Source organism: Magnolia sinica, chromosome 11 (assembly GCF_029962835.1).
Source record: "Magnolia sinica isolate HGM2019 chromosome 11, MsV1, whole genome shotgun sequence".
Taxonomy (NCBI): domain Eukaryota; kingdom Viridiplantae; phylum Streptophyta; class Magnoliopsida; order Magnoliales; family Magnoliaceae; genus Magnolia; species Magnolia sinica.
In genome coordinates this window covers 6,419,823-6,447,286 of record NC_080583.1, presented here as the reverse complement: position 1 = coordinate 6,447,286, position 27,464 = coordinate 6,419,823, and the positions used below count along the sequence as shown (strand labels likewise).

General features: G+C 41.8%; 1 protein-coding gene across 2 annotated transcripts; it reads left to right on the top strand.

The window, feature by feature from the left end:
- Window positions 1-213: 213 nt before the first annotated feature.
- LOC131218680 (uncharacterized) lies at window positions 214-27,142 on the top strand. 2 transcript variants are annotated; one of them, XM_058213367.1, is made up of 6 exons: window positions 214-370; window positions 5,071-5,263; window positions 8,435-8,521; window positions 9,381-9,767; window positions 23,318-23,486; window positions 25,662-27,142. In XM_058213367.1, the coding sequence occupies exons 1-6, from the start codon at window positions 297-299 to the stop codon at window positions 26,903-26,905; spliced, it is 2,154 nt and encodes a 717-aa protein (XP_058069350.1). In that variant the 5' UTR covers window positions 214-296; the 3' UTR covers window positions 26,906-27,142. The 2 variants fall into 2 exon arrangements, with proteins under 2 accessions (XP_058069350.1, XP_058069351.1); XM_058213368.1 differs by lacking the exon at window positions 9,381-9,767.
- The last annotated feature ends 322 nt before the right edge of the window (window positions 27,143-27,464 follow it).

Here is a 27,464-nt window from a genome sequence, read left to right as displayed (position 1 = left end):
GAGAGATGGATCCATCACATCATCTCCCCTATCTGTGATCTTCCAAATTCCAATGTGGGATATCGTTTCTAGATTACCATCACGGTGGGACTCAACAGACCAATGGTCTGGATCATCGAAAGTGGGCCCCACTCTTTAGAATTATAAATGAGTGTACACCGTATAAAGGTGCGGGCCACGTGTATCATATAATTCCTCCTCTGGAAATCCCTCCTTCCTCCCCCACTCTCTCTCTCTCTCGCTCTATAGGATTTTCCTTTTCAATCTCCTTTAATCTATGATCAGCAGAACAAATCATGATAGGAGCGAATCAAAAGAAGAAGAAGAAAGCTTCCATCAGCGAAGAAGACATTTCCTTGATTTTGCAGAGGTAAAAAAATTTACAATGCTTCTGTTTTTTTTTTTTTGTTTTTTTTAAATTTTTTTTTAATTAAATAAATTAATAGATAATATTTTTTATTTTTTTCCTTTCCATTTCATTGCCTTGTTTCTGCAAGTTGGTTTTTTTGAATTTGAATTTATGTAATGGAAATGATTTTTTTTTCTGGCGCTGGATTGAATGTTTTAGGAGAATTTACGAAAATAAGGAAATAGTTGTAGTAAGAAGCTGTTACAAACTGACCCCAGTTTCTAGTTCAGAGGTTATAGGATCCTCGGCCTGAGGATGTGTATAGGGTACTCGGGCAGCAGTGGGTCTTGCACTGGTGGATGGTAGTTCGGTGATCAGGACCGTTGATGTTGTGGGCAGTTCTTTAACCCTAAGCATCCAGAAAAAAGAAGAAGAAATTATCTACTCTTGAACTTGTGGCTTGTAGTTAGGTGATTGGGGCCGTTGATGCAGTGGGCCCTTGGATAACCTACACATCCAATACACAAACTTGTGGATTGTAGAACACGCGTTTAGTTTAAATCAGGAAGACGTTGATAATAGCATGAAGTCATAATCATAATTTGAGCTTTATCCCCTACTAATTAGGTTAGCTACACAAATCCTGTTCCTCCATTGCACTCTATCAAGGACCATATCCCCAGTTAAACCCTAGTTCGTAATGCATTTTCTTAAGACCAATGCTCACATCCTTTTGGGCTTTCCCCTTTCACTTTTAGCCTTCAACTTGAACCAACTCACTCCTTCTAACTAGTGGGCCCTTGGATAACCAAACACATCCAATACACAAGATTGTAGATTGTAGAACTTGGTGTGTCGTAATGGCTGTTACAGAGCCATAAAGGTAACGGTAGCAACCATTACATGTTATGTAACAGCCATTATGAAAAATATAACTTATAATCGCTGTTACAGCCCTCATAATGCCCCCCTGGAAAGGCCATAACGGCCTTGTAAGGGTCTTGTTATAGGGCAGGTACAAGTTTTTGGGTTTTTTTTTTTTTTTAAATTATTTTAATAAATAAAAAAAGAGACTGTAACAGCCATTACGTCCTGTATTGTAAAAGTAATGGTGGTGGCCGTTACGGCCACTATTTACCGTTACGGAATACCTTGTTGTAGAACCCATGTTTAGTTCGAATCGGTAAGATGTTGATAATAGCATGATGACATCATCATCATCATCATTTGAGCTTTGTCCCATCTAATTAGTGTAGCTACACGAATCTTGTTCCACTATCAAGGACCATGTCCTCAGTTAAACCCTAGTTCACAACACATTTTCTTAATACCTCCTCTCACATCCTTTTGGCTTTTATCCTTGCCCATTTATAGCCTTCAACTTGAACCAACTCACTCCTAACCAGTGTAGTTCTTGGTCTCTATTGCACGTAGCCAAACCATCTAAGTCTACTTTGGCTCGTCTTATTATCAATTGTTGTTGCTCTTAAGTTCCCTCGACTGCCTTTATTTTTAATTCGATCATTCCTTTTCTTGCCACTTATCCATCTCAACATCCTCGTTTCGGCTATGCACATCTTATGAACATGTTGTCCTTGACTGCCGCCCAATATTTTGTCTCATAAAGCACTGGTTTTATAGCTATCCTATTAAATTTCCCCTTCAACTTCATTTGGTATGCGCTGATGACATAAAATTCCAGAGGAGCATCTCCACTTCATCCACCCAACTCTAATTATACGAGCAACATCCTTCTCAATCTTGCCACTCTCCCAAATGATCGACGCAAGATAGTCGAAAATGATCATTTTGGGGCACTTCTTGGTCAGTAATCGTAACTAAAATTGCCATGCAAAATTATGGTAAAATTATTTTGCACTTCTATTGCCGCTAAAATTATTACTAATTCCTCATTTCCACTTCTATTGCCGCTAAAATTATTACTAATTCCTCATTTCCACTTCTATCGCCACTAAAATTCTTACTAATTCCTCATTTTGGCACTTCTCACCAAGTGACGGTGGTGTTTCATGGAGGAGAGGGGACATTATGGTCAAATGTCATTGCAAGCTTGTTTGTTGGTTGCGTGCAACATTCGTTCTCTCTCTCTCTCTCTCTCTCTCTCTCTCTCTCTCTCTCTCTCGTTTTAATGAAATTGCCATGCAAAAAATAAAAAAGTCATTGCAGGTAAGCATGGGGAGTTGGATGGTTCCCAAGTAGGGCCTCTGGGTAAGAGAGGCAGTTGGAGGTTTGGAAACTCATTAGCATGTTTTGTCTACACAACTAGAATGGTGATATTTCCAAAAAGTGGGAAGGGCACTCAAGGAGGGGGTACGTTTCAAATTTGATACGGTGGATAAGATTCTCTTTTGGGAAGAGCTATGGGTGGGGGACATGGTGTGCTGTAAAGGCCGTTACGGGGCCGTAAAGGCTGTTACGTAAAGGTAACGGTGTCAACCATTACACGTTATGGGGTCGTAACGGCCGTAACAGCCGTTATGGAAAAAACGACTCGTAATTGCCGTTAATGGCATATTATGTCCCCTATAAAGGCCATAACAGCCCCGTAATTGTCTGTTATGGGGCAAATACATGTTTTTCATATTTTTTAATCAACACTACAAGGCAAATACAGGTTTTTCAGGATTTTTTTCCAAAAAAAAAAAAAAAAGTGACCGTAACGGTCGTTACGGGGGTTGTAACAGCCGTTACAACCCATATCATGAAGGTAACAGTGGTGGCCGTTATGGCCACCATTACTATTAGTCCGTTACAGAACACCTTGGTGGGGGATGTTCCATTGGTCTTTCTTTCTATCTTTGTTTGCCCTCACCTTGAGGAAGAGGGCACTATTAAGGATTGTTATGAACTTGTTGGAAGCAGTGTGGTACGGATTACTATTTTTCACTGTAATCTAAAATAAGTTTATTTATTTATTTATTAGAGAGAGGTACTCTAAAAGAAGATGCGATAGACAACTTTAAAATTTTGTTGGGTGCCTTGAAAGAGGTGGTTATAGATCCAATGAAGCCAAATAAGAGGTATTGGAAGTGGTCAATGAATGGGTGCTTTTCCTCTAAAATCCTTCCTTGCTCGAATTACAGGCTTCAAGCAAGATCTTCATGTGCTAAGGCATGGGGTAAAGGTTTTCCCTGAAGGTTAAGGCTTTCACTTGGTTGGCTGCCTCAACAAAATTTTAAGAGTGGATAAGCTCATCCTCCTTGGAATTTGGCATTTATCCTAAAGGACATAAAGATGTGCTTGCTTTCGATGCCTTTCAAATATAATTTGGTCCCTATAGAGATTAATTGTACAACCAATGTCCTTGTAAAAGGAGTCTTGGATTGCGTCTTATCCATTGCCTTAAATGGGTTGTGTAGCTCCTCTTTTGTTAATAAATTCGTTGTTGCCCATAAAAAACTCGAGAAAAATTAACTTCGTGCTTCCAAATATGAGCTATATTTGTTGGGAGGAGAAATAAATTGCGGACCATCTTTTCCTTCATTGCAAATCAGCGAGAGAGGTTGTAAGCCATTTCCTGTCATTGTTTGGCTTTGAGTTGATGATTCAAGAGTATTTGGGGGGATATATTTGGAGAGATGGTTTGGAGGGCCTTTCCTAGACAGGTAGGTTCATGTGGAAGATGGTCCTGTTTGCTGATTTGAGGAATGTTTGGAAAGAAAGGAATAGAAGAATCTTAAAAAACAAGGTGGCAATGTTGGAAATCCTAAATTGAAAACTTGCTTTAATCACTATATTGATGCATTGGTTGATGTTGATATCATACATTATCTGCCACATAAATAAGGTTTCATTTGGTTACCATCAAAGTTGTGTTCGGATAGAACTTTTTGAACTTGTCCAACAAAGGGTGTCTAAACAGTCTTTTATGAATGAAATATCTTGTTGTATTATCTATTGTTTTGTCAAACACCTTGTCTAGACAATCATGTGTGGCTCTTCTTTGCATTAGGCACATTGACACGTGGACATGCAGCACGCTTGTAGGTTAATACTGGCATATGTGACATATATAGTTTACTTGAAGATGCATCTTCGGAAATGTCAATCTCTTGAACATGCATGCTGGCACATGTGACACGTATGGTGTACACATGGGTATTGGCACATGTGGAACATGTGGGGCTCTTAAGGTTAAATTTGGCACATGAGGGTTGGTTGAAGATGAGTGATCTCACTTATGCATGTACACTTGTGGCTTATGTAACAAATTTGGCACATGTATCCTAGTTGTGCACAAACGATCGCTAGTCCTTGTATTTCGTGGAAAATGGGCTAAAACCAAAATTTTGTCCAGATTTCCCAATCAACAATAACGGCTAGTTTTTTGGACAGCCTTGTCTTTAATTTTATTGAAATTAGCTGTATATGAATAATTGTTGTTAACAAACCATGGGCATATGCCGTGGCCGGACAAGGCTATCTAAATGGAACCTTTTCACTAACCCAGTAACCTAACGGCCCCTAAAGCCTGAGATCCCCTCGTTACCTAGGACACCATATATAATATGTTGCATTGGAGTATGGCAAAAAAGAAAGTATGAATCACTCATTTGTCTTATGTTTTCCATGATTTGTTGTTATGATGGCATTCGGTGTATTGGGTGTTTTGAAAGCTGAAGCTCTACTGAAGCATTTGGTTGGTTATAATGATGTATTTGGCCACATAGACTTCTATTGACCTTTTCATCTTTTTTCAGGTACACTGCAACAACAATACTTGCTCTACTTCAGGAAGTTGCTCAGTTCACTGGTGTGAAAATTGATTGGAATGCACTGGTGAGCAAGACGTCTACTGGCATTTCGAATGCACGGGAATATCAGATGCTATGGCGGCATCTGGCGTACCATGATACATTGCTAGAGAAATTGGAAGATGGTGCTGAACCTGTGGTAAGCATGACACTTTTAAGTGGCAGTTTGTTTTTGCATTTGTGTAGAATGTAAAATGTGCTTCTTTCTCTGGTTTTCTCTGTATTATCATTATTAAGGTTGGATTGGTCATGCCTTACTACCTTCAAAAAAGAAAGAAAAAAGAAAGATTGTTCATGCCTTACTGTGTTTTTAGCGGGTAAACTATCATGGAATCAGAGCTCTTTAGAAATTGAGATGTCAAGTTGGTTTTGGTCTGGCACAAAATGACCTCCCCCACATCCCAGCATGTGTGTTCTTTAAACAAGTCATGCTGCTTTGGGGCTCTGTGTGCTGGAGAGTTACTTTCAGAAACCATGTTATTCCTTGTAACTGGATGGGTTCTCTTTCGATCTTTCAAGTCATGTTTGATTGCACAAAGGCATTGTTTGATATGTAAAAATATTTCAGCAAACAGACTTCTCAGTAATACGTACAAGTGAGCATGTGCATTTCTGCTTTATTTTTTTCCATTTTCATTCCCAATTCTTTCACTAATACTGACAAGTGAGCATGTGCATTTCTAATTTATTTTTCCTTTTTCATTGCCTGTTTTTTCACGACTCATTTTTTACTTCTATCCTTTCTTTTTCTTTCTTTCTTTCTTTGTGAGTGTGACCCAACCAAGTTGAATCGATCATCTGAGTCTGTGTCCCATGTTTCAAGTGTCAAATTTCTTTAAGCAATAAGAAGATTTGTGTAGTCTTGATTTGAGTATAGTTCTAGCTGAGTCATAACTTTCATTTGACTCAGCAACTAGGAGCTGAGTCAGTCTGGTCAAGTCCATGGTACAAGTTTGTGTTGTTGAACAATTACATTGAATCAATATCAAAAGTAAAATCATCATCACAAGGATGATTTTCCATTAAAAAAAAATAATCATTTTAAGCATCTTAGCCTTTCCCCAACAAATTTGGGCCAGCTTTTAAATGTATATTAGCAAAAGCATCTTAGCCTTTCCTTCCTCTTTTACCCAAGATCATGGAAACGGCCGTACTATAAAATAAAATAAAATATGACCATGGAGCTTTGTCTGGTTGAATTTTTCACCTAGATAAATATCAATAATGTCAACTAATGTAAATAAACAATTGACGGAGGTTGGTTATTATTTTCTTTTTCTTTTTCTTTTGAGGGAAAGCTCGTATATTAGTTAGTTATCAAGCTTTCCATACCTATACATGTGTACACATGTCAAGATCCAGATGTTCATCTTTTGGGACCATGGTATTCTCTAACGGTAATGGTTGCAGTAACGACCGCCACCGTTACCGTTATGATACAAGCTGTAATGGCTTCTTTTTTTTGTTTTTTTTTTTCAAGGAAAAAAAAAAAAAAACTGCATCGGCTCCGTAACAGGGCCATTACAGGGCTGTTATGGGTCTTTTTTTTTGTAATGGCCGTTACGATCCCGTAACATGTAACAATTGCCCTATTTATTTTCATGTAGCGGCCGTTATGGCACACCTTGGTTGGGACTTTGGATGGGCCACGCCCCAAAAAACTCAATGTTTGGATGATCTTAGCCAATGATTAGAGGGATTTTGTCTATTGGGCTTTGGTCATTGGTTGGAGTTTTTATTAAGAGCAGTGCTAGCATGCCTCATGCTAGATGCCTCACTAGCTCACTTTCTCTGACTGAGAGCCACACATGGGTGGAACTTTCATGAGATCCACCCCATCCGTCAAGTACGCTGCCTTATATGCACCCTCAAACCAAAAGATCATGGTGATCCAGAAATCTGGCAGGCAACACCATAGGAAACATTTGGGATTGGATGCCCACCATTAGTTCTGTGTAGGGCCTACTGTGGTGTTTAGCCATCCAATCCATTCGTCAGATGTGCCTTGTCAGGATGAAATAATTAATCAAAAATCATGCTGTTCCAAAACTCAAGTGGGCCATACCACGTGAATATAGAAGTTTTATGTATAATTTATAGTGGGCGGTCTACTTGACTGTTGAATCAGCCTGCTTTTTGTGATCAAGGCCAAACAAGGGGTTGTGTGCCTGATGGACAGGGTGGATTTCATGCACATTAAATCATTTCTCCCACATTAGAGAAAGTGAGCCTGGTAGGTATCCATGCAAGGTATGCAAGCGTTTTCCTTTTTCTAACATTTTATTTCTAGCACTGGCAATGGGCCAATGAGGAGATTAGGCAGCACTTGAAGGAGCTGCTTGAAAAGGGTCATGGGAGGCCCGGTACATCCCCTTGCGCCTCGCTGTTGTCTTGGTGCTGAAGAAGGCTCATGGCGCATGTGCGTGGTTAGGATTCTCACAATTTACATAGCAGGCGAACACTCAAGCTCAGGCTATGGCTAAGACTTGGCAGTTTCCCACTCATGCTCAACATTAAGAGAGCATTCGGGCTTAACTCCAGTTGGCTTGTGGGTCAGCTGGTCCAACCAGCTTCTTAGATGGGTTTTGGCCATACTTAACAGGTTGTAGGTCGGCTCCAGGTGAGAAAATGAGACACGTTAACTGGGGAGAAGCAGGTCTCCTTCATGCCTATTCTTAGAGAAGCAAATGAAGAAGAAGACTTTAATGCAAAATGGGGAGCCATTTATTCCAGCACTGATCATTGAAGAAAGGAGAGTTCGTTGATAGCCATTATGTTGGTCTGCGATCTGCTGTGGGTCTGTTGGTGTATATTTTATAGTTTGGTTTGGTAGCCCTTGGACTTCCTGGCCTTTAGTGCTCTTGTATTCTGTTCTGTTTTTAAAATTTGTCTCATCTTTCAAAAAAAAAAAAAAGCTTGGCCTTAACCAAACCAGACATGCTTATGAATGGTAATAGAAAGCTTAAGTCCCTAAAATCTCTTGAATAGTACTAATGGGCCTGAAAATGAGATCTGCTTACTACTAGATGGGCTGAGCTGAGTCGGGCTTGGGCCTGAGCGAGTTAAAAATTTCGAATAGGCAAAGCCTGACCAATTCAAATTCGGGTCCGTACAACATAAGTCTAGCATATTTACAGTTCTAGTCAGGAATGAGAAGAAATACTCGTACATGACATGGATTGAGGTATAAAAGTTTCAATTTCAGACACCAAAATGACCTGCAGGTTTTGCTTGCTACGAGTTTTGATGCCTTTATTACCATGTATAGTGTCAGGTAATTAATCCTGATCATGCTTGTAATCTCCTTCAGGATGATGACAGTGATTTGGAATTCGAATTGGAGCCTTTCCCCGCTGTTAATGCTGAAGCTTCAACAGAAGCAGCAGCATGTGTAAAGGTAATCTCAATCTCTGCTGTTAGAATTGCAATGCACTTCGATATGATGATTTTCTCAGTCACGCACATATTCAGTAGAGCATCATGGTTTGCAAATTGTGTTTGTGCGTCGAATTGTTCATGTCCAATACAGGGTCATATTGCACTGTATTGCCCCTGTATCGGGCCATTATGGGCCAATACATTTCATGGACGATACCAGTACGTATCAGGGGATACGTCAAACCTTGAGTAGCATTGATTCATTTCCTTTACATGAAATTAAACAATCCATATTGCATTTGGAACTAAGGGTTTGGATTTTTCAAGTTTGGTTCGTAATGGCAGTTCTGTGTTATTTTTTGGCTGTTATTTTTTACAACTTTTAACTATAAAGATCAAACATCCTCATCAAGTCAATGTAATTAGCGAGTGGACAGTTTGTCATTTCATCACTAAGATCATCTGTAAGAAAGATAGATCCATGTAGTTTTCGTAAATGTGTATTATTCATAGAGGTTATGCAACCCCACATGTGCATATAGCATAGCCCGTTTACATGCCGTTTGAGGTATCTTCCATATGTCTGCGAGATCCAAGCCATCCATTGGATGGGCCCTGCTATGTAGATTCCATGGCTCAAACTTCAGGTTGGTCCACATATCAGGTGTGACCAGTGTACCAAGAAAATGGGCAGTTCATGCACCATTGCCCACCTAATGATTAGACCATCCTGATACTTTGCCACGGAATCTACATGGTGGGGCCTATCTTATGGACCACTTGGATGCTTTGATTGTAGCATGCTACTTCTGGTTCTTTTTTTGGCCAAACAATGATAAATTAGTGTCTAATGGTTGCTGAAGTGGTTGGCTTGTCAGGTTCTAATTGCTTCTGGTATGCCAAACGACTCTGGCCCGCCAAATCGTGCCACTGTAGAGGCACCTTTGACTATAAACATACCCAACGGCCAGGCATCACGTGCTCCGTCAGACAATCCTCAGCAGGCCCGCTCTACACAAGGGACAAACATAACGGTTCCTGTTTCGGTCCAGAAACAACCGTTACCTTCGGTGCCATCTTTGGAACAGTTGGATGGAAATGGGCCAGGGAGTGGGAACCTTCCTCCTCGAAGGAAGAGGAAGTTATGGACTGAGGAAGAGGATATGGAACTTATTGCAGCAGTGCAGAAATGTGGTGAAGGGAATTGGGCTAACATCTTGAAAGGAGATTTCAAGCATGACCGTACTGCTTCACAGCTATCTCAGGTTTCCTTTACCCTTGGAATCTTTAATTTCTCCGGGCACTTCTGTTTCTGATTTTTGTGCAGTGTATTCAATCATTTGCAATCTACAATCTGGGAATGGAAGAATTATATGATCCTTGACCGAGGATATTATCCATGTTAGCATGCTCACGTTTTTAGTTTCTGATGGGCCCACCATGGATAGACCATCCCTCAAATATCTCCTCGATGGGATGATCCTGACCCTTAGATTTTCTGCCGCCAAATAGATGGCTAGGAAAAGAAATGCAGCAATGGTCCCCATTCAATTGAATAGGGCTGAATATTGGATGGCTGTGGTCTTCCTTTCGACAAGGTCAATCTTGGGTGGGGCCCTGCAGATCAACATTCTCCGAGAAACCATGGTACCTACTTGTGCAAGTTGAATACCTGATGAAACATTGTGAATCCCCATGGTGGTGATCATATAATTCTCCCATGGTCTTGCTGCGGAAGTGTTTTCTTATGCTTTTGATTGCAAAGAGGCGAAGAATGATTCCTGGCATCAAGTGCCTCAAGATTTCTGAATAATAGCCATATTTAAGAGAGAATATGTTTCCTTCTGCTAGTTTTTGTTCCCAACATTTTTTCTCTACCTTATGCTTTTCTTTTCCCTCTTCCGCTTACTTCTCAAGAGCTAAATATCTAGCATGAGGATAGACTGATGAGGTGGTTCTCAGCACATGTGCTTACATTGCAAATGAGTGCAGTATGTGGCCACTCATCAGGTGGGTGCTATAGTGAACGTGCACTGGCTCGAAACTCAGGAGGGTCCATGCACCATAGCTCAAAAACTCAACTCGATGTTCAGAGGGGTCGAGTTGACTTGAAGACTCACCTTTATCAACTTGATATTAATTATTACAATTTTTTTTTTAAAAAAAGGTTTCTTTATATATATATATATATATATATATATATATATATATATATATATATATATATAATGCATGGCTCAATGGTAGACAGTGCGTTTCAGCACTGAGGTCATGGGTTTGAGTGCTCATGTGGGGTAAAACCCCAACGCATGCATATTTGTGAAAAACCCCGTAACTTTTCACGTATGTGTGCTAACCCAGCCTTGGGTTACTTTCTCTAAAGGAATTGGTGACATTGTTCATTACTTTTTCAAAAAAGACAAAAACGACCCTGGAGTAAAAGAGGGCTTGATGTAGAAGTACAACAGAGAAATAATGATGCTGGATCCTTTTCTTTTAAGGGATGCGGGGTTTAATATCATAAGGAAGAAGAAGAAGGGGAAACAAAGAAGGTATGAAAGAAGTAGGGGAAAGAAAGAAGGTGTGAAGTAGAGTCTCTCTACTTCTATGGATATCTTAGTTGGAGTGTCACAAATAGATGTAGAACAAACAGAATAATGATGCTGGATTTCTTTTTAAAGGGATGCGGGGTTCAATATCATGAGTTAGAAAGAAGAAGGTATGAAGTAGAGTCTCTCTACTTCTTCAGGAATCTTTTGAAGTCTCACCAACCAATGTAAGGAGTCACACCTTACTCAAGAACTTTCATTCACTTTAAATATGAATCGAATTACATTGATATAGGGTCCTCTATTTATGAACTCAATATAACCTTCTTATAAATGCTAGAACCCTCTTTCATACATGCAAGACTTAATCTCCAATTGCCTATGACTAACTCATAAATGATAACAACTTCCAATACTTTCTTATATAAATGCTAGAATGACGATAGATAGGGGTCAGGTTTGGCATCTATGCCCCCTTGCCCTCCTGCCGGTATGGGGGCCTTTTAGCCCGCACTGCATACACTCCTAGATCTTCACCCTCTTTCATAAATGCAAAGACTTGGGAAATTAAAATAGCCTCAACTTCTTAGGACTAACTTATAAATGATAACAACTTCCAATGTCCTAGGACTCACTTTATCTAATTAATGAAAAACAATTTCTGATGGTACGCTAGGTCTTATTAGAAGACCCACTGATACCTTGTTTGGGTTCATTTGATGGGCTTATCAACGACCATGGGCTTTCTTGGGTCTACAACTATACACTTTGAGGCCCATGGGCCTGTCTTCATCAATTCCCTCTAGCTTGAGAAAACTTGGCTCTGACAAGTGAATAGCCTGACAATGCTCATACAAATTAGGATTTATTTGCTGAAAATCGTCCATGGTGATCCACATACAATTTGGTCGAGGGCAATTCTTCCACTCAAGTAAAAACTTCTAGTATCCACTATGCCTTCTGGATACAATTTGATCATCAAGCACATCTTCAATTTCTTCTATTTTCCTTTAGGTTCTGGGGGACGGTGGATAGTACATTCTTCAATCTCCTGGTGGTGACTAAAATATGCTGTTAAGTCTTCAAAATTAAAGATAGGACTGAATCGAACATCCAATGGAAGCTCTAATAAATAAGCATTTTCTCCAAGTTGCTTTAAGATACGATAACCTTGTGATAGGTGCCTGCTGGAAATCTCTCAGGTCGTAAACAAGCCATCATCATATCACCCTCATTGAATGGGGCAACAAATCGATCAAGTTCAACTTTATCGTTATACCTTTCAGTACTAATTGCAATTTTCCAACGGACATCATCATGGACTGCTTTGATATGCTGAGAGAATGTTTTAACCTGTTCACCAATGCGAGCAAACACTGGCAAAGTAATCAAATCAATGGGCTGCCTAGGATTAATACCATTAGCAATCTGGAAGTACTGTGAAGGTCTGGAAGTACAAGGTGCCTCCAAAGATCGCGGTCTTTGGGTGGCTGGTTGGTAAGAGAAAAGTGTTCACTGTAGACAATCTGAGGAAAAGAGGAATGCTTTTAACAAATATCTGTATCTGTTGCCTGTCAAACGAGGAAACGACGGACCATCTGTTTGTTCATTGTCCTTACTTCAAAACGGTCTGGTCGACTATCCTGTCCAATTTTAACATTTCCTGGTCTTTCCCTAATTCTACAAGCAACGTCCTTGCGGCGTGGCATGGTGTTTCCCTGGGAAAGAACAGAACTGTGGCCTGGGGAAGCTCTCTTCTTGCTGCTTGGTGGGCTATCTGGGAAGAAAGAAATTGTCGCTGTTTTAGAGATGAGTCTCATTCTGTATTCTACGTGATCAAGCGTATTCAGCATTTCCTCTCTGAATGGGCCTGCACTTCCCCAAACTTCAGCTACCCTTCTCTCCTCACCGGCATCCATCTCCGCACCACGTAGATGCGTTCTGTTTTTCCTCTTTGCTGGGCTTTTGATGCAGGACGTGAATTTAAATATGATATGCAAGATTTCAGGCTTAGATCACACCAATTCAGAAACAATCACACAAATTCCACATCCCACATGAAAATCCAAACATTCAATTAAAGGGGAATCTATGCGGGTCCAAGCCGACATAGGCTAGGACTGGACTAATAAAAATTATAAACCAAACGATGTCAAAGGGAAATAAAATCAACTACTCATGCATAAAAATCAGTCCCTAATCCAAGGGATTCCCTAATTTCAATTCAAGGAACCCTAAGGTGATAAAAGGGGTAAATCAATTAGGGATCATGTAATCTAGGGTTATGATTTATGAAAAACGGCTATGAGAGGATAAAAGAGGATAAAAACCTGAGCCAAAAGATGATCCCGCGTGTGGACAGCAACAATGGCCCAGACGGACGTGCGTGTGATCTCGGCCGCACGTGTGTGAGGCCCACTATTCAGAAAAAGGTCACCTTGGCCCTAGTCAGCCAGCGATGAACTCCAAAACCTCCAAATCTCAGCTCGATCCGATGTACGGTTTGTGCGTGGTGCTCCGCCGAAGTTTCAGCTCGCCTGCGGGCCAAAATCTGGAAACCTGCTGTAATAAAAAAATCTGATGCAACAAAAGGACAAATTCGAAGTACGGATGGTGGGGGAAGATAGCATAAAAGATGATGGAAGATGGGGGTGAATTGGGATCGATGTGGCTTCGCACCACGGTAGTTAGCCCTTCGAAAAGGGAGGGCTTCGCACCCACTTTTGAATTATTCCACAACTCACGAAGAGAGCAGAAAAATAAAGCAGGAATTTTTTTATTAACTTCAATCCATGAAAAGAACTACAAGGGGTGCCTATTTATAGGGAGAACCCTCTACCCAAAAACTCGCACCATGTGCGACACCTATTACTTGGCGATGAGGTAAACTAAAATAAAAACCAAGGAAATCTAAAGCGTTCACGATGTTCTAAATAATAACAATAAGCAAAACCTAAAATATAAAACCAATCCGACGAGTGGGCCACGATCATGAGATCCCACGATGGGCTTTTCTTGACTATCGGGCCACTTTTCTGAACCAAAATTGTCTTCTAGCAAGGAGGCCCTCCCTGGACGTCGTCATCGAGCCAGATCGATGGTGGGGTCCTCCTTCTGCGTACGTACGTGCGTAGGGGTGGTGGTGTGCGGGCGTGCGTGTGCACGATGTCCTCATCAACTCTCCCCGGCTGTGAAGATCTCGCCACTGGCGAAATAAAACTCCTGAACCGCTCTAGGATGTCGGGATCAAGTCTCTGAAGCTCCTCCTCAGTGAGTCACGCACTGTCCGAAGTTGGGCGTGACTTCCATTTAACTAGGTATTTCTGAAACCCGCCATCCGACGTGGAAATTATCTCATGGTCTAGGATATCCTCTATTTCCTCTTTGGGTATGTGAAGGCTAGGTATGGGAGGCAGAGGCTGGCATGAAAGGTCGGGAAGAGGCCATGGATCAAAGGGTAAGGTTGGGACATAAGGATGGGTGGGCAAAGGGCTGGACAAAGTATCAGTGGGTCCCTGAAAAGCAACTAGATCCTCCACATTGAATGTGAAACTAATTTCCATGGAAGGTGGAAGATCTACCTCATACGCATTGAGACCGTTTCGCTTTATAATTTTAAAGGGCCCAGCGCTACGCGCGTGTAACTTACGAACGGCCCCTGGAGGGTACCGCTCGGGCCTGATATGGACCATCACAGAGTCCCCAATATTGAACTCTTTGAAGCGTCTATGTAGGTCTGCAGAAAATTTGTAATACTCATTACTAGTAGTGATCTTTCGCCTGATTTCTTGATGCAATGAATGTATGTGATGCGCAAAAGACTCTGCACTCTGATGGCCTATGGGATAATGACATGGGGATAAGATCAATAGGTTTCCTAGGCTTATAACCAGTAACGACTTTAAAAGGACTTAGACCTGTGAACCTATTGACAGAACTATTGTATGCAAACTCAGCTATGGGTAGTACGGCGTCCCATGTCCTGGTATACTCCCCCACTAAACATCGAAGTAAACTCCCTAGGCTCCTATTAACCACCTCAGTCTGGCCATCGGTCTGAGGGTCGTAGGCAGAAGAAAATTGGAGCCTAGTATTCATCATGTGACATAGTGTCTTCCAAAAGTAACTCATGAATCTCACGTCACGGTCAGACACTATGGTTTTTGGTAACCCATGCAGTTTGACAACCTCACTAAAGAATAGCTTGGCAACATGAGAGGCGTCGAAGGTCTTAGAATAAGGAATGAAGTGGGCCATTTTAGAGAAACGGTCCACGACAACAAATATGGAGTCATGCTTTCGAATAGTCTTGGGAAGTCCAAGCATGAAGTCCATACTGATGTCCTGCCAAGGGATGAATGGGACTGACAAAGGTGTATATAATCCTGTATTCTGTTTCCTCTGCTTTGCCAGTTGACAAGTACGACATTGCCCTATAATTTTGGCCACGTCCCGCTTGAGGCTTGGCCAATGAAATCTATCCTCCATTAGGGCAATGGTCTTGTCACGACCGAAATGACCTGCAACCCCCCCTGAATGTAACTCCCAGACAAGAAAATCGCGAAGGGAGGTGTGTGGTATGCACAAGCGGTAACTCCTAAACAAATATCCATCCAAAATCAAATACTCACTGTTAGCTCCTGACGGACTCTCTAATAAAGACATATACACAACTCTAAAATCTGGACACTCAGAATACTCTTCTTTGATGCGCTCAAGGCCCATAACTTCAACGTTCATGGAGTTGAGTAATGCAACTCGACGACTCAACGCGTCGGCAGGCTTATTCTCTACACCGGCCTTGTGCTTAAGCACAAAAGTGTACTCTTGAAGGAATTGAACCCACTTAGCATGCCCAGGGCTTAATTTCTTTTGAGAGTTCAAGTATCTTAAGACCTCGTGATCTGAGAACAAGACGAATTCTTGCGGTAACAGGTAATGTCGCCAATGGCGTAGTGATTGCATTACCGCGTAGAATTCCTTGTCATAAGTGGAATATCTTTGCTTCGCCTCATTCAGTTTCTCACTAAAAAAGGCGACAGGGTGCCCTTCCTGGCTAAGTACTCCTCCTATGCCGACTCCTGACGCGTCACATGCGACTTCAAAAGCTTTTGAAAAATCTAGAAGTCGCGTAACTGGAGCTTCGGTCATCTTGACCTTTATCTCCTTGAAGGCCTTCGAGGCGGCCTTTGTCCATTGAAACTCTCCCTTTTTTATGCAGTCCGTGATGGGAGCCACAATGGAACTGAAGCCTCGAATGAACCGCCTATAAAAAGTGGCTAAGCCATGAAAGCTGCGCACCTCATGAATATTGCGGGGTTTAGGCCAATTAACGATGGCCTTGACCTTCTCGGGATCCGCCGATACGTCCTCAGCTGACACAATAAAACCTAAGAAGATCACACTACTAGACAAGAACGCGCACTTCTTTAGGTTGGCGTACAACTTCTCGGCCCTAAGGATCTCACAAACCTGCCTCAAATGGTTGAGGTGTTGCTCCTTAGTCACGCTATAAATCAAGATATCATCATAGTATACGACCAGGAACTTCCCCATGAAGGGTCTCAACACTTGGGTCATCACACGCATGAAAGTGCTTGGGGCATTAGTTAACCCAAAAGGCATAACTAGCCACTCATATAGCCCATCCTTCGTCTTGAAGGCCGTCTTCCACTCATCACTAGGGCGTATACGGATTTGGTGATACCCACTTTTGAGGTCGATTTTTGAGAAGATAGTAGCATTAGCCATCATATCTAGCATGTCATCAAGACGCGGTATGAGAAAACGATATTCGATTGTGATTTTGTTGATGACCCTACTATCAACACACATCCTCCATGTGCCATCCTTCTTAGGTGTAAGAAGGGCGGGCACGGCACACGGACTCATGCTCTCTCGAATGAAACCCTTCTCTAGGAGTTCATTAATCTGCCTCTTCAACTCAGCGTGCTCCTTCGGGTTCATTCTGTAATGTGGGAGGTTTGGTAGAGTTGCCCCAGGGATTAAATCAATGGCATGATGTATATCCCTCATAGAGGGAAGCTCATTCGGTAAATCATCAGGAAAAACATCGCGAAACTCGTGTACTACCTGAATGGCCTCAGTGGGTAACTCTACGCTAGTCTCTGGTACACTCTCCCTAGCCACAAGGGTGTATATCATCGAGTCCGCTTTCGTCTCTCGCTCAAAGTCTTTGGCATTCAAAATATGGAGCGGTTTGGACTTGGACTTCGACTCCTTCACTTCTTTTGGGCCGCTCACACCACTGTGTGGTGAACTCTTTTCCAGTTGTATTCTTGGGTGGCAGAGGATTTAGCTTGACCTTCTTGCCCTCAAACCAGAATGTACATACATTTGAATGACTAAATATGGTAACATCCCTGTCATAGAGCCACGACCTACCCAGAATGACATGACCCACATCCATAGGAACAACATCACACCAAATTGTGTCTTTATAAGATCCAAACTGAATAGGGACAAGACAGCGGTGCGAGACTGGAATGGATGTTTCATCAACCCAGGAGACTCTATAGGGCTGAGGATGGGCTTCCAGCTTCAAGCCCAAACGACTCACAGTGCTAGTCGATGCCACGTTGGCACAGCTACCGCTATCCACGATCATCTTACAGCTTTTTTTCCCACATTTTGCATAAGTGTAGAAGATCGTGTTGCGGCGCCAGTCATCGGTGTTCTTGGCTTGAGCCAGGGCGTAACGCACAATTGCGAGGGTCACCGACTCTTGTGCTCCCTCTTCCTCATCACTAGGGGTTCCGACTGGCTCATATTCCTTCTCCTCACTATCACTCTCTGGGGGCACTACTTCTACTTGCCCATCAATAAGGAGTACTTTGGTGCCCTCTCTCGTGCCGCACTGGTGAGCAAAGTGACCAAACCCCTGACACTTAAAACACCTAGTGGCCCTACTTCCACGTGAACTGGACCCGACAATCTCTTTTCCCTTATCATCCTTAAGTCTGGGCTGAACATTAGGGGAAGGTTTGTTTTGAAATCCCATGTTAGGTCTAGCCTCAGAGGGGTTGGCCTTAGTACCGGATTTGCGAAAGTCAAACCGCTTTCCCACAAATGCTTTAAGGTATTGCTCGACATATAACACTATTTGGTACAACTGTTCGATAGTGCCTATGTCTTTGGCGAGCAATTCTCTCCTAATGTCAGGACGGAGGCCCATTTTAAAACGAGCAAGGGTGAGTACGGGGTCCTCATCAACCTCACAGCGGGTCGAGTACTCTTCGAATTTCTCAATATAGTTAGCAACACTCATGGAACCCTGTCGAAGAGACTGCCACTCCTCAATCAACCGCATGCGATAAGAGAAATGGAGGTACTTCTCTTTCAGCGTTTATTTCATTTCTCCCCAATGGACTATTGGGAGTTCCCTCGCTCTTTCTTTTTTTCGCTCAACTGTCACCCAAAACCTCTTTGCTTGACCCACAAGCTTCATCTTGGCAAATTGGACTCGTCGAGCATCCGACATATCATACCACTCAAAATAGTGGTCCATATCCGCCAACCAATCTAAAAAAGCTTTAGGGTCTAAGTGGCCATCAAAAGTAAGGGCATCTACCCTAACTCCCTTGAGGAGTTGTGCATTTGGATCATATTGATCATGATGTCCCTCACGGGGTGGGTGCACAGATATGCGCTCATGACCAGCTCCTTGACCGCCTCCATTCCTTGGTCTAACCTCCTGACCAACTGCCTGAGATTGGGCATCCTCTCCAATGGTGGGGTTTGCCCTGAAGGAGGCCTCTATTTCTTCGAGGCGTTTATCTATGTGCTGTTCCAAATGCTTATTCAAAGACTCAACTTGCTGGGCTAACTTGGCCACTGTTTCTTGTAGTTGCTCCATGTTTAGTGTGGGGTGTAAACCGAAACCGCGACCCGTTTGTGTGGGCATACACTGACTTGCTCAACCTAAGGACCTTCTATGACAACTATATGCGTCTAAAAACTAAATGACCCTACGAGACTTTATATGAAGGAGACTGCACACTGTTACTAAAATTCAGCTATATATGATGGACTGAATGCATGAAGGACTCAAACTAAACCCTAAATATGTGGTGAATTCCCTTACAAGAAAATTTGGCTCTGATACCAAATTTGATGCAGGACGTGAATTTAAATATGATATGCAAGATTTCAGGCTTAGATCACACTAATTCAGAAACAATCACACAAATTCCACATCCCACATGAAAATCCAAACATTCAATTAAAGGGGAATCTATGCGGGTCCAAGCCGACACAGGCTAGGACTGGACTAATAAAAATTATAAACCAAACGATGTCAAAGGGAAATAAAATCAACTACTCATGCATAAAAATCAGTCCCTAATCCAAGGGATTTCCTAATTTCAATTCAAGGAACTCTAAGGTGATAAAAGGGGTAAATCAATAAGGGATCATGTAATCTAGGGTTATAATTTATGAAAAACGGCTATGAGAGGATAAAAGAGGATAAAAACCTGAGCCCAAAGATGATCCCGCGTGTGGACAGCAACAATGGCCCAGACGGACGTGCGTGTGATCTCGGCCGCACGTGTGTGAGGCCCACTATTCAGAAAAAGGCCACCTTAGCCCTAGTCAGCCAGCGATGGACTCCAAAACCTCCAAATCTCAGCTCGATCCGATGTACGGTTTGTGCGTGGTGCTCCGCCGAAGTTTCAGCTCGCCTGCGGGCCAAAATCTGGAAATCTGCTGTAATAAAGAAATCTGATGCAACAAAAGGATAAATTCGAAGTACGGATGGTGGGGGAAGATAGCAAAAAAGATGATGGAAGATGGGGGTGAATTGGGATCGATGTGGCTTCGCACCACGGTAGTTAGCCCTTCGAAAAGGGAGGGCTTCGCACCCACTTTTGAATTATTCCACAACTCACGAAGAGAGCAGAAAAATAAAGCAGGAATTTTTTTATTAACTTCAATTCATGAAAAGAACTACAAGGGGTGCCTATTTATAGGGAGAACCCTCTACCCAAAAACTCGCACCATGTGCGACACCTATTACTTGGCGATGAGGTAAACTAAAATAAAAACCAAACAAGGAAATCTAAAGCGTTCACGATGTTCTAAATAATAACAATAAGCAAAACCTAAAATATAAAACCAATCCGACGAGTGGGCCACGATCATGAGATCCCATGATGGGCTTTTCTTGACTATCGAGCCACTTTTCTGAACCAAAACTTGTCTTCTAGCTAGGAGGCCTTCCCTGGACGTCGTCATCGAGCCAGATCGATGGTGGGGTACTCCTTCTGCGTATGTACGTGCGTAGGGGTGGTGGTGTGCGGGCGTGCGTGTGCACGATGTCCTCATCAGCTTTCTTCTGTTTTGTGTTTTGTTCTCTCTTTTTCTTTTTTGTTTTGTTTTCTCTTTCTGTGTTTCCTTTTGCCTTTCTTTTGGTTGTTCTCTGTCCGCTACCTCAGCGGTCTTTTTCTTTTTAATGGAAATTTTGTTACCTTTCCAAAAAAAAAATACCATTAGCAATCTAAAAAAAGTGATCGGCCTATCATTCAATTAACAGAGTTGTTGTAAGCAAACTCTGCTGATGAAGAATAAGATTCCAAGTTGTAACTTTGTCTCCAACCAAGCACTAAATTTCTCAGGCTTCAATTCACTACTTTGTCTGACCATCCCTCCGAGGATGATAAGCACTGGAGTGCGTAAGTTTCATACCTTTTTTTTTTTTTTTTTTTGAAAGATGAATTTTATTGGGCAAAAGCCAAAACAGAAACAAGCAACAGACAACACAGAAATTTTGTACCCATTTTTTGCCCACAATGCTTTCCAAAACTTGACATCCCGATAAGAAACAGTAGTTTTTTGGCACCCCATGCAATCGAACAACATCCTGAAAGAATAATTAACTATATAAGAAGCATCTGAGGCCTTCTTAGATGGGATAAAATGTGTAATTTTCGAGAATTGATCCACCACCACAAAAGTAGAATCCAATCCTTTTTGGGTTTTTGTTATGCCCAACACGAAATCCATGCTTAAATCTTCCCATGACGCTTCTGGAACTAGGACTTTATGGTACTATTGTCCTAAGACTGTCCAGAACTAATGTCCTAGGATTTTCTAGAACTAACTAATGGAAAACAAGTTCCCATGGTACTCTAGGTCTTACTAGAAGATCCACTAATACCTTGCTATTGGGCTCATTTGATGGGTCTTATGGATAACTATGGGCTTTCTTAGGCCTACGTCTGTACACTTTGAAGCCCATGGGCCTGTCTTCATCAGGGCTTCAAATCTCAACCATAGAAATACACTAATATGTAAGAGTAAATCCAAATTGTTCGGAGACATTTCATACTACTTTAAACCCTTTCTAATATTTTCCCCTTTCTAACATTTTAAACCAATTTCACTATGTAGCTGATGTTGTAGAACTCTAATAGAGGGTTTGATTTCTCAATCTCTTCTAGTTAGGTAAGTTTCTCTCCCTCTCTCTCTTTCTCTATCTATCTGCATCTCCCTTCTCTGTCCACTACTACAAAGCTCCCTACCATTGAAACATGGACCTCACTTGCAGAAAACCCTCATCTTCTGGATTTGGGGTTTATGCATGCACAAGATATAGATTGAAGACCCTGACAAAGCACTTGCAATTCAAACAAGATAGCGTGGCCATTGGCGTGAGAGGGTTGCTCCATGAGAGGAGAATGGTGTGGCAGTCAATGAGAGAGGGTGGGTGCGGGAGAGAGATTAGTGGCTGTCGATAGGAGAGGGTCAGTGTGGGAGAGATGGTGCGACTAGTTAGCGAGAGAGGGTCAGTGTGGCAGAGGAGATGGTGCAACCATTGATAAGAGGCAGGGAGGGAGGGTTTTTTAGGGGCAAAGTAGTCCCTTCATCCTCACACCTATGATGAAGTGCTAGTAAACAATTGTCCATAAAAACTAACAAATTAAGGTTTTTCCTTTTAACTTTGGGAAAATGTATATGGTTTAGAAGTGGATGGGGAATAGTGGGTTATTTTGGTTGATAAATTTGTTCGATAAGATTGTAAGATCGAAAAAAATGCTAGATGAATGGAGGAAAAGTATTGTTGTACCTATTTATAAAAATAGAGACATACAGTTCTACACTAACAATCATTAAACTTATGAGCCTTACTATGAAACTTTGGGAGAGTGATTAAGCAAAGACATGCATGAGATGAACGTATTAGAAATCAATTTGGTTCAATGTCAGGGAGGTTTACCATTGAATCTATTTTCTAACGTCAACAATTGATGGAGGAATATAGGGATAGGAAGGATCTCCACATGGTCTTTATTGACTTTAAGAAAGTATAAGATAGAGTCCCTAGAGAGTTAATTTAGTGGACCACTAGTGGAGAGACAAGTGTGTTCCCAATTACTGTAAGCTTGCACCAGAGCTCAGCATTGAGCTTGTACCTTTTCGCATTGGTTATGCATAAGTTAACATTCCATATTTGCAGGAAGAGATCCCAGAATGTATGTTGTTTAAAGATGACATGGTTTTGATTGACAAGGTGAGGGAGGGTGTAAGCACAAAGCTAGATTTATGGAGGGGTGCTTTAGGATATATGGACTAAAGCAGAGTATATGGAGTGTTATTTTAGTAACAACAGGAGCAAAAACAAGGAATTAGTTAAGATTGCTAACCAAGAAGCTTCTTAGAATGACCACTTTCGATAACTTGAGTTGATAATTCACAAGAGAGGAGAGATTGAGAAGGATTTTACTCATAGAATTCAAGATGGGTAGAAGTAATGGAGAGGTGTCTTTGGAATTTTATGTGATTGCCATGTACCACTCAAGTTGAAAGGAAAATTTTATAGTATAGCTATAAGATTTGCCATACAGAGTGTTGGCAGTTAAGGAACAACGTGTTTATAGGATGAATGTAGCTAAAGCGCTCCCTCCCTCCCTCTGCCTGATTTTGGGCTAGCCATAGTTATGGTGGGACCCACATGAGGAATGGCCTGGATCTTGCGTACACATGCCCCAGTTGATGAATGGACCGGCCTGATTTCACGTGTTGACACTTTCGCTGGGAATTGGCTCTTCAGTCTCTCCCAATACCAATCACCTTAACACTTCCCGCCATCTTTGGCATTTGGTGAAATATATTTAAAACATGGTTAAAAGCCAAACCACAATCTTTATAAGCTCATGCATTTTACTTTGTAAGTCCTTGTAACATTCAAATGATAGCAGTTATTGTTTCTCTCAAGAAGTTTAATTGGGTTGCTCGTGTACTTGCAGAGATGGGCCATCATTAGAAAGAAAAAACCCAACCTGAAACCAAGCAATGCGAGCAAATCGGTGGGTCCAACACTTTCCGAGGCACAGCTAGCAGCACGTCAGGCTGTTTCCATGGCTCTGAACATGCCTATGATGGGAAGCTTATCATCTGCATCTGCAGTTGGAATTGGTAATTCTCTGCCGATTCTCCTATTTTCTTTACAAGCTTACTAGATTTGCTGAAGTGGGTGGTTTATTATTTGGGATGGTCTTTGTGGTTTCCTCTCTCTCTCTCTCTCTCTCTCTCTCTCTCTCTCTCTCTCTCTCTCTCTCTCTCTCTCTCTCCCTCCCTCCCTCCCTTTTCTGAAATAATTGGAATTCTTTTACACCCATTTGTATTTTTTTTTTCCTATTTTATCATAAGTTCATGAATTTTGGTACTTTTTAAAAAAATCTTATACAAGCAGTAAATTTCATTTCTTTGTTTCCCACTGCTGAGGTCTCATTCATCTAGTCAGTGGCAATATTTTCTTCTTCTTCTTCTCTCTCTCACCATATAATCCTCAACTTGATGATTGATATCTGTACTATCTATATACTCGGGGCCCTTCATTTGTACGAGCGGGGCCCATGGTTGTGCTATGTGGAATGTTGATCCTATGTACCTCTAGGGCGAGACAATCTTGACACTTCCATCGGGAATCTATACAGAGATGGGCAGTGTTCATAGTATCAGTATCGTTATATGCATCAATGATTAGGGATACGGAAACATGTATCGATATCGCCAATATTATCACTGATATTTGGAAAAATATCTCTGATTGGGCTAAACATTAGGAAAAAAAAGGTGGAATTTTTCAATAAAACTTCAGAAGATGTTAAAAGACATGTTTACACATTTAGGAGTCAAAATATTGTTATTAATTTTTAAAAAAAAAAAAAAACTATATATAATAACTATCCATTTTATAGGGCCTTAAAACATGTATTGTCAGAAAAGAAAGAAAAAAAGAAAAGCAGTGCATTTATGTATCAAAAATGTGTTCATATCATTTAAATTCTATACAATGCAAGTAATAAAACATCCATTCTCAATTTGAGGGCTAAAAATGGTGGAAATTAGGATTTCTCCGATTTCCCCCATTGACCCACTCAAATGTTGATATATTTGTCACAATCCATGTCAGTGATTGAATCATGCATAGATACTGCATTCCTCACTAACATTTGAAATCAATTAAGTTCCTACAGATTTTTTGTCACCTTTGAGTTCTTGCCCTTCTCTGCTTCAAGTCAAGATTTCTCTCCCATATAGCTTTGATTCAACAAAAAATGAAAGTAGTGATTATGATTTTTCAAATTTTGGGATTTTCCTAATTTTCTCACGAATTTCTGACGTTTTATAGAAATATCCCTGGTATAGGCAGTATTATCGCTAGTATTACCCGTACTGAGGAACTTCTTTTTTTTTAATACCATCTAGAGACCAAAATATTGCTAGTATCATTGCTATCTCCAAATATCACTGATAATATCGAAATGATTGGCGGTAGTTGGAATTTTTTATATTACTTGGGGTTTCGGTACTGCTGACCCGGCGATACTAGCGATGATATCACCATCTTTGGAACATTGGAGATGGGTAAGAAAGAAATACGACAACTGTCTGCATTCAACTGACAATAGGACAGGTTGGAAAAAGGGCAAAGATCTGATGGGTCATGGGTCCTCTGTGGCAAGATGATCATGAGCCGTTGTAGTCTGTGAGACTTTTGGGGCATGTCGTCGGGTCTGGAATCATTTAATTCATGTTTTTTGGTCAAGATATAATGCTTGTTTTGTATGGAAAATACTATTTACGCCATGGTTTAAAAACTTGAAAAAAACATGACTCAAAAGAACCCGATTTGGCCATCTCAGTCAAGACACGATCAAGACTTCAGTTGACAAAGAAAATTTGATGGAACTAGACAAAACTTGACTCGATTCCCCGACTCTCTAAAATATTTATATTTATTTTGGATAATAAATATTATTGAGTGTTGATGTTCGAGACTAGAAAATACTCAACAGAGTTACTCGACTCGACTTGACAAGGTTTTGAGTTTGAGTTGAGTTGAGTTTTCTAGTTTTCAAACTATTGAGTTATACTCTCTTGTTTTTTATGCCTGTTCCTTTTATTCTACCCTTTGTGTTAGGGCAGTACCCTAAAAAAAAAAAAAAATTTAAAAGAAAGAAGAAAAAACAAAAGTAGAGAATTATGCAATAATAATGATAATAATAAGTTGCGGTTTCGACTTCCCTACATGATTTGCACACATCTCCCGTCATTTAGCATATAAGCTTCTTGATTTTGAAACAGGTGCCTCACAATCAAGCACTCCATCAAATGCTTCTACTGTTCCTGCTGCTACAGCCGAAGCTTCGACAGCTCCTGTTCCACCCTCAGAAGCCAGCACAGCATCTCCAGTCAGCAGCTCCATGCCTGCAGTACATCAACCTCAACAAGCTTCCAACCCAGCTACGCTTCCCAGAGGAACATCCAATCCTGCACCTAAATCGCGGCCGGCTGGCTCGAAAAAGCAGTCGTTCCCGATAAAGCATTCAACGGGTCCAAACCCTATAGTGCAAGCAGCTGCGGTCGCTGCCGGGGCCCGCATCGCGAATCCTATCACTGCCGCCACCCTGTTCAGAGCTGCACAGTCTAAAACTGCTGTCCATATCAGGCATGGAGTTTCAGTCCCCGCATCGTCGTTGCCAGGTGTTACCAACCCATTGGCCAGTGGCCACATGGGGCCCCGGCCAGCCAACATTCATTACATTAGAACAGGACTTGCATCACCCCCAGCCGTCTATTCTACCAAGGCGCAAGGTGTCCCACGACCCGCTGGTCAGCATATTCAAGGCAGTTCTGGGAGATTGGCATTGACAGGGCCTCCTCCTCCAACAGGCCCCACTGCCCCATCTAATCGGCCAGCTCAGCAAGTGGGCATGGAATCTAAGCCAGCATCTCATAAGTTCATTGGTCCACTTGTAAAAGCTGAAATGAAGATTCCCAGCATCTCCACCGTCAGTGGTGGCCCACCATCTGCAGAAGATAAGAAACCGGATCGCTCGTTGCTGGTGCTGAAAGAACCCAAACAAGAGCCGGTAGTAATAACGTACTCAAATGCTGGCGAGAATCATGCTACAGCAAACTGCGCCAATGAAAATCCATTTGCTGTTTCAATCCAGACAAGCGTGCTGAATCCAACAGCAGCTGAGAAGCCGATCAGCCCGCCAAACTCCGACATGGGTGAGAATCAAACTGCTGTTAACAACAGAGCTGGCAAAAATCAAATCGCGATTGAAAATACGGCAAGTTCTCCAAGCACGCAAGCAAGTGAGAATCAAATTGCAGTTGGCAAGGACAGGGAAACTCAAACTGCAGTAGAGAAGCAGACAGACTTGCCGAACGCCGAGGCATGCAAGAATCATATTCCGGCGAATGAAAGTGTTGAAAATCAATCTGTGGGAGAGAACCAAGCCAGTTTGTCGAATGCAGATGCCAGTGGAAATCCAACCATCGTTGGTGAGGTTGTAGTGAAGAAGGAGACGGGGGATTAAAACTCCTGAGTAGGCAAAAAAACCAAAATCTTGGATTTGTATCATGGTGCAATGAGTTGTAGTCCTTTTTGGGGTTGTGGGGTCCGATGGGCCTGTAATGTACGGTTGAGATTCGATGGTTTTCGCGTGTTGGGTGTGGCGTTTGGCCGTGTAGAAAGGAGGTGGGGATGAGGATTGAAATTTTAGAGTAGATGGTAAAACAGTAGTGATGTAAAAAAAGAGAGACTTTGTGCTGGTTGTGCTTGTTTGTATAGGGTCTGATTGGGGCCCACTGAAGCGTGGCCCACATGGGATCCATGGACGTGATCCATGATCCCGCACGTGCCAGCTTTGCAGACGTGCATGCATCCATAATTCAACTACCCATTACGAAGGAGAGGAAACGGAGGTTGGCTTGGTAATGCACTACACACTGATGTATCGGGTTTGGGCTTGATTCGGGTCTGTGCCGGGTCCTTTGGGGATTGGCCCGAGTTCGATCCGTTTAGAAGTTGGGTTGGTTTGGGTGGTCATGCCTAGAGGTGGGCACCGGATGATTCAATCTGGCAAACTCGACTCG